The sequence below is a fragment of the Silurus meridionalis genome, chromosome 16, assembly GCF_014805685.1.
Source record: "Silurus meridionalis isolate SWU-2019-XX chromosome 16, ASM1480568v1, whole genome shotgun sequence".
Taxonomy (NCBI): Eukaryota; Metazoa; Chordata; class Actinopteri; order Siluriformes; family Siluridae; genus Silurus; species Silurus meridionalis.
Genome location: NC_060899.1, coordinates 4,541,536 through 4,554,214, shown reverse-complemented (window position 1 = coordinate 4,554,214; position 12,679 = coordinate 4,541,536). Strand labels below are relative to the sequence as shown.

Below are 12,679 nucleotides of genomic sequence, written 5' to 3'. Positions count from 1 at the left end.
ACTATATATGGCTAGATAAACCTAGCCGTGGATCATACCACTTATACCATGATCACTTTTAGTGATTAGAGATCATTTCTTCGAATTACTAATGAAGTTTTTCATAATATCGAAGGTGTTGGTGTTACTTCCCAATGCTGTATTTCATCATATTTCTAATTTTATTTATTAAAATTTACCGTGTTATACATCGAAATCACCATATTCCACATATAAGTTGAATTAATCGCAAAAATCATTAATTTAGCAAAATAAGGTCATTAGGACACTGTGTCACTCTGTATGAAACTGCATGTTACTATGGTTAAAGTCAATTATAAAGTAGATCATTACTTTAGATGCGATTTATGTGCATTTTCAACAGTTCAACACCTTCCAGCCAATCATAATCAAGCGTTTCAAAAAGCCAATTGTATAAAGAACAATGTAGTTCTGTACAGTGAAGTTAAAAAGATAATAAACTCAGCACTGCTTTTGGCCCTTGTTAGAATCCAAGGTTTGTGATTATACTTAGGAAGACATTCAGATGTTCTTTAATGTACTGAAAATCATTTAGTAAGTCTTATTGATGATAAAAAAGACAGAAAGACCTGAGCGTGTGATTTCACAAGGATTAGTGACTCAGGGTTACATTTTTTACACAGTTCTTTTTTTTGTTTTTGTTTTTTTGTCTGTTTTTTTATATCATTTCCTTTAAACAGACTTTTTTTATATTACAGTATGATTTTATATTCAATACTTCAGGGCCTTTAATTTTAGTGAAGTTAAAGGAAGTCATACGTCAGGTAAATCTTTCACTCAGACTTTATTTTGTTCACTGAATTATTTATTCTTTTCAGTCATGACATTTCAGCAACACAACATTTTCAACAGACTAACAGAGGATTAACATTGTACGTTTTTTAAGTGCCAGATAAATGATTACGTACTGTATAATTGTGTAAATGTAAAAAACACTCACACTCACACTCACACACACACACACACACACACACACACACACACACACACACACACACAGGGGTTGGGCGTTCTTTCTTCCTGTACAGGTATTAGGCAATGAAAAACAAACAGTGTTCATGCAGTCATATTCTTCCATGTTCCAGAAACACACACTAGTCTGTTGAATTTCAGTCTCTTAGTTGTCTAATTGTTCAAAGTAAAATTGCGGTTACAGTCGGATATTTATTCAGTGCAAAATAAAGTAAACAGTGTGTAAAAAAAAGCTTATTCATGTAGAAAGTGCTTATTTTGTTATTTATGAAAAATAAAAAGCTCTCTCTCAGTAATGTAACAACGTAACAAGGATTTTCACAATTTCCATTTTTCCGAAATCCCTAAAGCACTTTGGCCAAAACTTACCTCAGAAAGTCGCAATTTTTTCCAAGTACCTATTCAAATAGCTAAGCTGACACACACTATATGGACAAAATGTATTGCGACACCTGACTTTTCCAGCCATATGTGGTTCTTTCTCAAACTTTTACCACAAAGCTGGAGTTGCACAATGGTACAGGATGTTTTTGGATGCTGTAGTATAACATTTTCCCTTCACACCACCTGCAAGACCCAAACCTGTTCCAGCATGACGATGCCCCTGTGCACAAAGCCAGCTCTATGAAGATGTGCTTTTCATGGGTTGCAGTGAAATATCTCCTGCTATAGATCTTAACAGAAGCTAAATGTGGAAGGGGATGTACAAAAAAAAAAAAAAGACACCAGTCTTATGGTCAGGTGTCCACAAACCTTTGTCTATAATGTCTTTAAGAGCTTAATGTATTAATCTGACATGAAGAGGTTTAAAGATGGTGGGAATTTTGAAGACAGAAAAGGCAGCGAGCCAAAAGCTGTGGGTTTGTAAAAGGTCATTTCCTTAATAGGTAGAAAGAAACGAGTGTTTGCTCAGTGTCTGGCACAAAAAAATGAAAATACGTTTTGTAGAGACTGCTTCAGCAAAAACATTTTTTTTTTTTTTTTTTATGAAGACAAAGCAGAAGATAATTTCGGTCCCTACGTCCTTAGAGATACAGATATACACTCTCTATATACACTTTAAAAGGATCATCTGTACAATTGCTCATTCATAAAATTATCCATTTATCATGTGGCTTGTCATGCAGATACTGGACAAGAGCTTCGGATCTCAGATTTTTTGACTGACACATGGTCATTGTTTCCAGTTTGGAGTGTTTCAAAAAGTGTTAATATTCTGTGTTTTTTTTTTTTCATGGCATCCTGAACAGTTTGCCTGGACTGGTGCAAAAAAAAAAACATCCACGACATTAGATGTAGCTATAAACAGATCAACAATTAGGATGTTTCATTCATTAGAGCGTTAAACAATGTAATTGTTGCCGAATAAAACACCCTGCGACATACTGTCATAGGGAAATAACCTTCTGCTTTGAGTTGAACCACATTCCACCACCCTGTCACTTATTATATTCCTATCATAACATAACCCCGAGTGTGTTACTCGTTTCTCACGTACAAACCTTTTTCTATCCATAAATAAGACCTAATTTTCTTAAATGCTTGACAGAATCAATTACTGTGTAACTACTTAATAAATCAATACATTGATTTTTTACTTCTTCTTATTTGCTTAGATGGTCGATGACTTTTGCCACACAGGAAGTCCTAGAATTCTTGAACAGGAAATAACACCCACAAGTCTGAGTCATAGACTCTGATGTGTATATATATATATATATATATATATATATATATATATATATATATATATATACACATACTAGTGAATGATTCCTGTTCACTGCTACACCCTCATGTGGTATAAAAATACTTTTTGTTTATGTGATACTGACATTTTTTTTACAAAGCTAAAAAAAACAATAGTTGCGACATTGAGGGTAAATCGCTCAAATAACAGATGACTTCAAAAAGGTTATTAAAAAAAATTGACAAGAAAATAGGTGAGCGGAGGTATCTCTATATCGGGTTTGGTCATGTGACTCATGATTTTTGGCTTGGGAGACACGTGAAAGATTGGGTTTTCGGTCTTTTGGGTTTTCAAATACAAATAATTAAATTCAGTCTTGTAAATAGTGACATACGAGCTGTTATAACGAAGTCTCCCACCTTGGGAGGTTCGATGTATGAAAAAAATCGAGGCCCACAGCAGTATGTTTTGATTTTTTTTCTGCTTTGAATGCACTTTTCTCTTAAGCCACACTTTTTTTTTTTTTTTTTTGTCGTTCAATAACAACAGTTAAAATCTGCAAGTAGCATAGCAACAAGCTCGATAGCTAACAGGTAATGTTTACGATCCTTCTCGAAATATAAATAAATTTGGTCTGTTTTATAGATTTAACCAACGACTTTGTCTGTACATGATCTGATCTAAAACCAGAATGTAAAAGTAGGAAATGAAAATTGTATTTTTTTAAAATGTTAATTTAAAGATGAAGGATGAAATCTGTACACTTTTTACAGTGTGGGCGGCCATGATGATTTGACATCACTTTATAAACAGAAGAAAGAACCGGTGGTTGAAAAGGCAAACCCATTTTGAGGAGCTGAAACATTTCCTCTGGCTTTGACTTGAAAACACATCTTTTTCCTCTACGTTCTGGCCTTCGGTCCACAGCATTTCTTGTTTAGCGTCAGGGTTTTTGCGTTGTCGCGTGGACTGAGTGAGACATTTAACTCAAAACTAGCTACGGCTACGCTAATCCGAAACTTGAAATAAAAATATTTGAAAACGGCATTTTCGTCTAAAAACACTCCGTCCACACTTTCATTTTGAATAGTTTCCTAAAAGCCTGGCGCTTATTTACTTTTCTTTGAAACATCGCAGCAGTGAACAAAAACGTGTCTCAAAACGGCGGGAAAAATATGCTTTTTCAAACAAAAACATATTAGTGTGGACATGGTCTAAGCTAATGGACAATGTTGTGCCTGCTGTGTTGTTAAAGTCGCATTCAATGCAAGAGACAAAAGTCAGATGGAAGCTGTGATATCTGTCAAGTAAAAGTTTCTTGTGCATGCTGTTAGCATAAAAACGTCTCAACGCTTTAGCATTTTCAGAGTGTGAACCAGAACTGATGCTGGTGAAGTACAATTCTCAGGTGGGACAGGACATTATATAAACAGGACATCGAGAAATACTTTTAAGGTGGAGCTGAAGACGCTTGATGACATGTCTTGGTGCTTGCGTTCATAGGTGTTCAGGACATCGTGGCTAATTCAAATCTCGCAGCATTTTCCCAGACTCGCTGGCATTTCTGCAGCTGTACAGCCATTTGATCACTCGGGCGTTGCGCTCGATGACGGATGAACCTTGCTGCCGGGTCTCTTTAACTTCTTCCTCTTGAAGCCCGTCGATGTCGCCGCTGGTGTGTGAAATCTCACTGTCTGACACAGCCATGCTTACACTCCGGATCTTTGCTGTGAGACACAACGACATTTTTTTACCTTGTATGTTGATATTTTACATATTTATAAGAAAAAAAAAGGGAAATCCAGTGTCCATCTCTGTTATTTTTCAGGGTTCTCCACAGGGTCCTTAAGGGTTTATTGGACTTCTTAGCTGCCAAAAAAATGTGAAACCCTAATAGGAAAACGTTATGCTGTAGAATTCTACAAAAACCGTAAAGGCTTCCAGCAAGAACCATAAAGTTCATACATTACACAGAAGAACAGGGTTGGGGGTGGTTCTTCAAGAGGATGTCAAATTGTTCTTTATATAGTTCAGAACTGCTTTGCTCAAACTCTGAGACATTCTGAGATACATGAGACATAAAAACATTCTAACACATTGTCTTTAGGTCTCTTTGGCCGAAATGTCCCTAAATCAGTTATCAGAGAGATCACATTATGTGTTCTAATGCCTGACTCTGTCTATATCTCAGCCCCGGTGCCTCGTCTGGTGTTTTTTACCCCATCTCTGTCCTTGTCTCTCTCTGTGTCCTTGTGTCTCTCTTTGTTTCCCGATGTCTTTTCCTGCTCTATCTCTGTATATATCCCTGTATCTCTCAATCTCTTTCAATATCTCTCTGTCTTTGTCCTTCTCTATCTCTGTTCTTCTGTCTTTGTATCTGTCTACCCCTGTCTCTATTCCTGTCTCCCTCTGTCTATTTGTTCAGTTTTGCTTTGGAGACTGTCTATGTTTCAGTCATCCATGTCCATGCCAACTTCTCCTTCTGTCTCTCTCCCTTGATCTCTGTTTCTGTCTCCAATTCTCTCTGCCCATGTCTCTGCCCCTGTCAGCCTTTCTCTCTGTTTTGTCTCCATCTGTCCATGCCAACTTCTTTTCTGCCTCTCTCCCTTGATCTCTGTCCCTGTCTACATCTGTCCCTGTCAACTTCTCTGTCCATTTCTGTCACTGTCTCCCTCTCTCTCTCTGTTTCTGTCTCCCTTTGTCTCTTTCTCTGCTTTTGTCTCCCTTTGCCTACGTCTCTGTTCCTGTCCCCGTTAGCCTATGTCTATTTGTCTGTTCCTGTCTCTACCAATGCCTCAATTCCACCCCCTCTGTTAATGCCTACATCTCTCTCTGTTCCTGTCTCCTTATGTCCTTGTTTCTGTTCCTGTCTTATTGATCTCTCTCTCTCTCTCTCTCTCTATCTCTCTCTATCTCTCTCGCTGTTCCTTTATTCCCTCTTTGCTTCTTTTCCTCTCCTTTTGGTCTCTTAGAATGTCTCTGTTCCTGTCTCTCCCTCTCCCTGTCTGTCTATGTCTCTATTTCTGTTCCCATCAACCTATATATATTTCTCTGTTCCTGTCTTTATTTTTCTCTAACTATATCTCAATTCCTGTCTACCTCTCTTTTGTCTCTCTTTCTACCTGTCTTTGTTTTTGCCTCCATCTCTCTTTGTTCCTTTTTTTTTAGTCTGTCTTGATTTCTGTTCCTGTCCTAATTGCTCTTCCTTTGTCTCTGTTCCTTTCTTTCTCTGTATCTCTTCTTGTCTTTCTGTCTCTCTCTCTCTGTTTCTGTCTTCCTCTTCATATTAATAGAATGATATTAATGAGTCAAACACTGATTGATATCTAATAAATTATCATCAACCCAAAACCTTCTTTCCAACAACTTAAAGAAAAATCGCGAGAATAAGTCCAAGCATGTTGTGGCGAGTTCGAGTCAGGAGTTTCTTCCATCATTTATTCCTCTCAAAATGTTGTACTTGCTGTTGAATTGCCGCTGAAGTGTATGTTGGTTTTAAGTAGAGAGAGAGAGAGAGAGAGGTTCTAGCTTGGATGAAGCCCTGGGTGAACTATGCCATGACCCAACATCTCCTCCATTAATTAGTTTCAGCTCTATCTGCTTCAGCTACCTTCGCTTGATGAGTGAAACATGTTCTCAGAGCAGTCCACAGATTTGGATACGTTTCTGAGAGTTCGATTTCACGTATAAATTTCACCCTAAATGCATTTATTACACGATTAAATACGTCATTTATCAATCTCAGAACCAAGAAATATACAACTTCTTGGTTAATTGTAGCCATGAGATACAACGTCTATATCCTTGTAATATATGTTTTTTTTAATTATCCTTTAAAGCTGCACTGAAGATTCCCCTTATAGAGTATATTCTAAGGGGAATATGTCATGCTCATGTCGCCTCTGACTAAACCTGCCACTGCCAAGCTGCAATCAAAACAAGTTTAAAACAGAGCGCGCACTCGACCCTGATTGGTTGATCGCTGCGTGTTTGACCAGTTAAGATTTTATCCGCTCATAAATAAAATGAATGAAATGTAGTTGAGTAAAAAGTCAGATATTTGACTTTGAGATGCAGTAAAGTTAAAAGTAAAAGACTCCCCAAATGGAAATGCTTGAGTAAAGTACAGATAAGCGAGAAAACGACTCAAGTACAGTAACTACATTTACTGTCCACCACTGATCTGTTCTCCGTTGACTTTTCCTTTAACTTTACTGCATTTCAAAAGTCAAATATCTGACTTTTTACTCAACTACATTTAATTAATTTTATTTATGAGCGAATAAGAACTTAACTGGTCAAACACGCAGCGATCAACCAATCAGGGTTGAGTGCACGCTCTATTTTAAATTTTTTATTGCACTGTGAACAAAATTTTACCAAAAAACTGTTTTGACAATTGTAAGTTAAACCCTGATTGATTGATTGATTGATTGATTGATTGACTAATTAATTGTTTGGTTGACTGATTAGTTGATTGATTGATTGATTGATTGATTGAGTGATTAACATGAGAAAAAAAGCATCTTGTGCTTCAGCATGCAGACGCAAAAAAAAAAAAACATACTGTAAAGCTCACGCTCGTCCGAGCGCGAGGAGAAGTTTCCTCTGCCCAGCGCCTCCACCACGTCGCTCTCGAGGCCGCAGTACTGAAAGAACGCGTCGAAGTCCGCGAAGCTCCTCGAGTAGCGCGAACTGACGTCGGAGTGCGAGCGCGACACCCCCTTCCTCGCGCGTTCCGACTCGGCCCCCTGGCCCTCGACGGCCCGCCTTGGCACGGTCACGCGCTCGGGGCGCCGCCGCAGCGGCCCGCTGTCCTTATCCGCGTCATCTTTCTCGTCCTTCTGCCCGGGAGCGTGTTCCGAGTCGGATGAACTCGCCGCCCCCTGGCCCGCTGAGACCGGAGCGCCAGCGTTGTTCCTCTCTCTCAGTGACTTCAGTAAGGTCCGCTTGCGCCGGTAGTTCGCCCCCGGGGCGCCTCTCTGCAGGTCGCACTTCTGTCTGTACAGCAAAACCGAGTCAGGTCGTTTCTTGGAGCTGTTCCGCTTAACGGGGTTTTCTTCATGCTCCGGAGCGGGCGCGCTCAGCTCTGTGGTCTCGGTGGACCCTCGGGCGCACTGAGTGGAGGAACCCGTCTCTGGACCTGGTTCCGTGCTGGACGTTGAACTCGTCCCCTGGGGGCCCTTCACATACCGGAGCCTGGTCGCCGCGAGCCTCTCCGCTGCGCTCGCGCGGCCCTTGCCCTCGCGCTCGAGCTCCATCTGCTTCCTCAAGTACTCGGGGCCCTTCTCCAGGATCCGCGACGCTCCCAGCATGGTTGCAGATCTCACCTTTGACTCAGCCTCACATATACAGTACACACACACACACACACGTTATGGCTGTCGGACAGTAACAGAGTAACAGCTATGTGGAATTTGCACTAGGAGAGTCGGTCCTGTTACAACACGTTACACCTCTGCACCGAGCACGCGCTCTTTCAGGCACACACCTTTACCTGGGTTTTTTTTTTTCTTTTTTTTTCTCACTCGCATTAGGGTTTCCTGCGGAAGTCCTAAGAGGCCATGCATTATAATATTTTTTCTTTCTTTCCACTTTTTTATTTCCATTATTTTTTCTATGCATGATGCTGCCTCTAAAACATGCAAAAACACAGAAAAACGTGTGTATTAAGGTTTTTTTAAATTATTATTATTTTTTTTATCTTAAATAATCATGAGGAAACAAAGTTATGTCAAGGTCACAAGAAAAGTAAGTAGTGATCATGGAAAAACGAGAAAGAAAAACATATGATGCATGGCCTCTTAGGACTTAAGTTTCCTCCTTTTCCCCGTATAACACACTTATTCCTCCTCATAATACTCATCATCATCATCATCATCCTCATCATCCTCATCCTCATCATCATCCTGCCCTTTTAATCCCCACATAACTCATTCATTCAAAACAAACAGGAAGTCACTGACACAAACTTGTCCCACTCTGGAACTGGGAGCCACATTATTCCCTCAGTCTTTTTCTTTGTCGCTGATTTTCCATCTCTATCTGTCTCTTCCTGTCCTTGTCCTTCATTGTCCTTGTCTCTGTTATCTACATGTGTGACGAGCTTTGGTGTGTTAGCTGAGACTCAGGACCAGCTGACAGGGGACTGGTTTTCTCTTTCTTCTTGTCTTTCTCTGTCTTTATTGTCTCTCTCTCTCTCTCTCTCTCTCTCTCTCTCTCTCTCTCTCTCTGTGCTTGTCCCTGTCCCTCAATCTGTTCCCCATCTCTCACTTCATCTCTCTCTCTCTCTCTCTCTCTCTCTCTCTCTCTCTCTCTCTCTCTCTCTCTCTCTGTCGTGTCCCTGTCCCTCAATATCTGTTCCCCATTTATCATTTCATCTGTCTCTCTCTCTCTCTCTCTCTCTCTCTCTCTCTCTCTGTGTGTCCCTGTCCCTCAATATCTGTTCCCCATTTATCACTTCATCTGTCTCTCTCTCTCTCTCTCTCTCTCTCTCTCTCTCTCTCTCTCTGTGTCCCTGTCCCTCAGTCTGTTTCCCATCTCTCACTTCATCTGTTTCTCTCTCTCTCTCTCTCTCTCTCTCTCTCTCTCTCTCTCTCTCTCTCTGCGTGTCCCTGTCCCTCAATATCTGTTCCCCATTTATCACTTCATCTCTCTCTCTCTCTCTCTCTCTCTCTCTCTGTGCGTGTCCCTGTCCCTCAATATTTGTTCCCCATTTATCACTTCATCTGTGTCTCTCTCTCTCTCTCTCTCTCTTGTGTGCTTGTCCCTGTCCCTCAGTCTGTTTCCCATCTCTCACTTCATCTGTTTCTCTCTCTCTCTCTCTCTCTCTCTCTCTCTCTCTCTCTCTCTCTCTCTCTCATCTATCGTATGATACAGAAAAACTGAGTGAAAAGGCCAGCAGAGGGCAGTATCTTCGTGCAGATTGTGTGTGTGTGTGTGTGTGTGTGTGTGTGTGTGTGTGTGTGTGTGTGTGTGTGTGTGTGTGCGTGCGTGCGTGTGTGTATGTTCCCATGAGGAAAACTGCACACGATATCAAAGAAGACAAAATCATTTTGATTTAATTTTTATTTAAATTTTATAGGTTTGTGTTCGATTAAGATAAGATTAATGATTCTGCATTAATGATTATGCCAACAGAAGGGCCTCACACTGATAGGAAGACATTGTGTGTGTGTGTGTGTGTGTGTGTGTGTGTGTGTGTGTGTGTGTGTGTGTGTGTGTGTGTGTGTGTGTGCACGTGTGTGTGTGCATGTCCATGCATGTTGCAAGTACAGGAGAGTGTATTCTAAAATGAGGTTAAACCCTTTGTATAAGTGATTTGTTTTCATGACGCAAAAGATAATTGGCGCTCGCTCTGAGTACCACGGGAGCATTTGAAGCTAAGTATCTTTCCCCAACACGTCTCTTTTATCACCTGAAGTGATTCCCTCCCACAAACATGGCTTTGATCATCATTCATTCAAAGATTTCCTGATCATATTCATCAGAGAGGATGACTCAGGCGTGTGACCTGTCCCTGAGTGGGTGCTGGATTATGTAAAAGCTCACTCTACTGTCACAGCTGGATGTATGGATTGTGTAGGTCAAACATAGCACGATATGACATCTGGCTCCTAGGCATTGTCCCATTTAGCCTAATCAGTGGAGAGTAGGGATGGTAAGATTTACTGATTCGCCTCAGTGCGTCGGCATAAAAGTTAACGATGCGTCTAGCATTTAGAAAAGTGTGCATTCGATACAGTATCGAGACTTTTATTATTTAAAAAGTGACTGATAATTTGTGACCAATATTTGATATGTAGATCGATTTCTCCTCGCTAAACTGTTTCTCGAGCGCGTTCTCTCAGCGCCGCTGCTGCTACGTGAATATGACGTATCACAACACTACGGAGACCGAGGCGTGTCCTAAGAGTCACATAGAATACAGATTAACATGGCAGAGGTAGAGCTGTAACTTCCTGTAGACAGAACAGGAAAAGAACATCTGGTTTTATTTCATATTTTTTCTTTTTGCACTAAAAGGGCCTTTTTGTGAAAAGGTCATGCGTTAGAAGTCAGAAGGCACTGATTTGCTGTCTGTCTGATATATAAAGATATAAATAATTTTTTATTTATTGCATCAAATCACATTGTGTTGAATTGGATCGCACCCCATTACGATGTTCAAATGGCAGCCACACCAAGCTGCCACTCCTGGGCCCTTAAGCAGGGCCCCTAACCCCATTGATGCTCAAAAACGTTGCAAAATGATACAGTAGACATAACATGAAGATACAATGAAGTGCCGTCTTGTTTGCACATCCAGTGGAGAATACGTACCAGAAAACATGCAGCAATGTGCATGCAGTTTATTTTGCACACCAGATAGACACCTGGCATGATGGGGCAGCAGGTATCACTGCTCCTGGGTGCAGCTCCAAGATCCCAGATGATATCCCAGGTTAGTTTTGCATGCCCCCCCTTATGTCTGTGTGTTTCCTCCAGGTTCTCAAGTTTCCTTCACCTTCCAAAAACATGCCATTACCTTTAATTGCCTCTTGTTGTGCATGGGTGTGTGAAAGGTGCCACAGATTGGCGTTCCATCCAGGGTGCATTCCCAGCTTACACCCAGCATTCCCAGGACCCTGACCAGAATAACGTACTTACTGACCATTATTGAATAATGTATAACGGATGCTATGGGAATAATATGCACTATAAATAGAAATATTTATATGCTAAAGTTTGGACAGTGAAAAATTATATTTGATATGTTTATTAATAAACTTGCTCTGCTCTGTAGGCATCAAAACAGATTCCTTTTCAGATCCTCTGCTAACTGCTCAGCAGAGTACATGGTTGTTGAACAAGGTTTCCTTGGCTCTTCTTCACATCTAGCCCCACCCCACCATAAAAGTTTGGACAAGCATGCCATAATAACTTTTTTTTCTATTTTCTTTGGTAATTAAATATAATTTAATTAATTTAAATATATTTGCATTTGATTTATAAAATAGACAACAATACAAATACTAATAAAATACTCAACAAAATGGAGGGTGGCAAAGGGGTGCCCAAACTTTTGCATGCAACCATTGCATCTACTACTATTAAGTTGTTATTATTATTATTTTTATTATTATTATTATATTTTATTTTTAAAAAGTCATTATTTAAAAAACAATACTGTATTATTTAAACAATAAGATAAAAAAATATATAATATATTGAATATAATAAAGGCCCGATTTTGTATTTTATTTGAAAGTTGTTGGGTTTTTTTCCTAAACAAGAGAAATATGAATATTACAAGAAAACGATAAAAACGCATGATGAATTAATGGTTACTATATCGAATTTGAAAATGTGTAATAAATCAGTTTCCAGCTGCGTTTTAAAGCTGATAACAACAAGTGAATAATGACCATCTGACCACAGAGCGCTCCAGATCTGATTAAACCAGGCCGACGCGTCTTTCTTCTGGTGAAACGTTAGATCTGATAGGGGAAATATTCAGTTCGATGTAATGTGAAAGCGCTGAGGCTCAGTTCCAGGAAAGCTGCTGAATAAATTGAAATTTCAACTATGAAAACATCCTTCAGAGTCTGTATTATTGGAATGTTATTATTATAAGGAAGAGTGTCAAACCTGTCACTCGCCCAATCTCAAATCATATCTGTGATACACTGCTTAGACAGCTTTGGATCAGGTGTGTTAGGAAATAGACTGAAAAAACTAGACTCTTTCTTTTATTAGGAATCACCTGCTGAAGACTTAGTGTCTGTTGTCACATTAGTAAAATATATACAGAGCTTAGTTTTCAATAAAGTATTTCATTTATCTATGTCACAATATCACCTTTAAAATAGTTCCCTTGCATAGCAATACAGCGCTCCCAGAGTTCCTGCCACTTCTGGAATGGGTCCTGGAAGTCTTCTTTTCGAAGCGTGTCGAGCACCTCCTGCAATCACGCCGATAAGCTAGCGCACGTGCCACTAGAAACACCTTGAATGA

The 12,679-nt window shown here is 39.9% G+C and overlaps 1 protein-coding gene across 1 annotated transcript; it reads right to left on the bottom strand.

Annotated features, from left to right (window-relative positions):
- Positions 1-1,543: 1,543 nt before the first annotated feature.
- On the bottom strand, positions 1,544-8,195 carry fam110c (family with sequence similarity 110 member C). The gene is made up of 2 exons (XM_046868813.1): positions 7,251-8,195; positions 1,544-4,410 (listed from the first exon to the last, which is right to left on the bottom strand). The coding sequence occupies exons 1-2, from the start codon at positions 7,996-7,998 to the stop codon at positions 4,205-4,207; spliced, it is 954 nt and encodes a 317-aa protein (XP_046724769.1). The 5' UTR covers positions 7,999-8,195; the 3' UTR covers positions 1,544-4,204.
- Between the last annotated feature and the right edge of the window lie 4,484 nt (positions 8,196-12,679).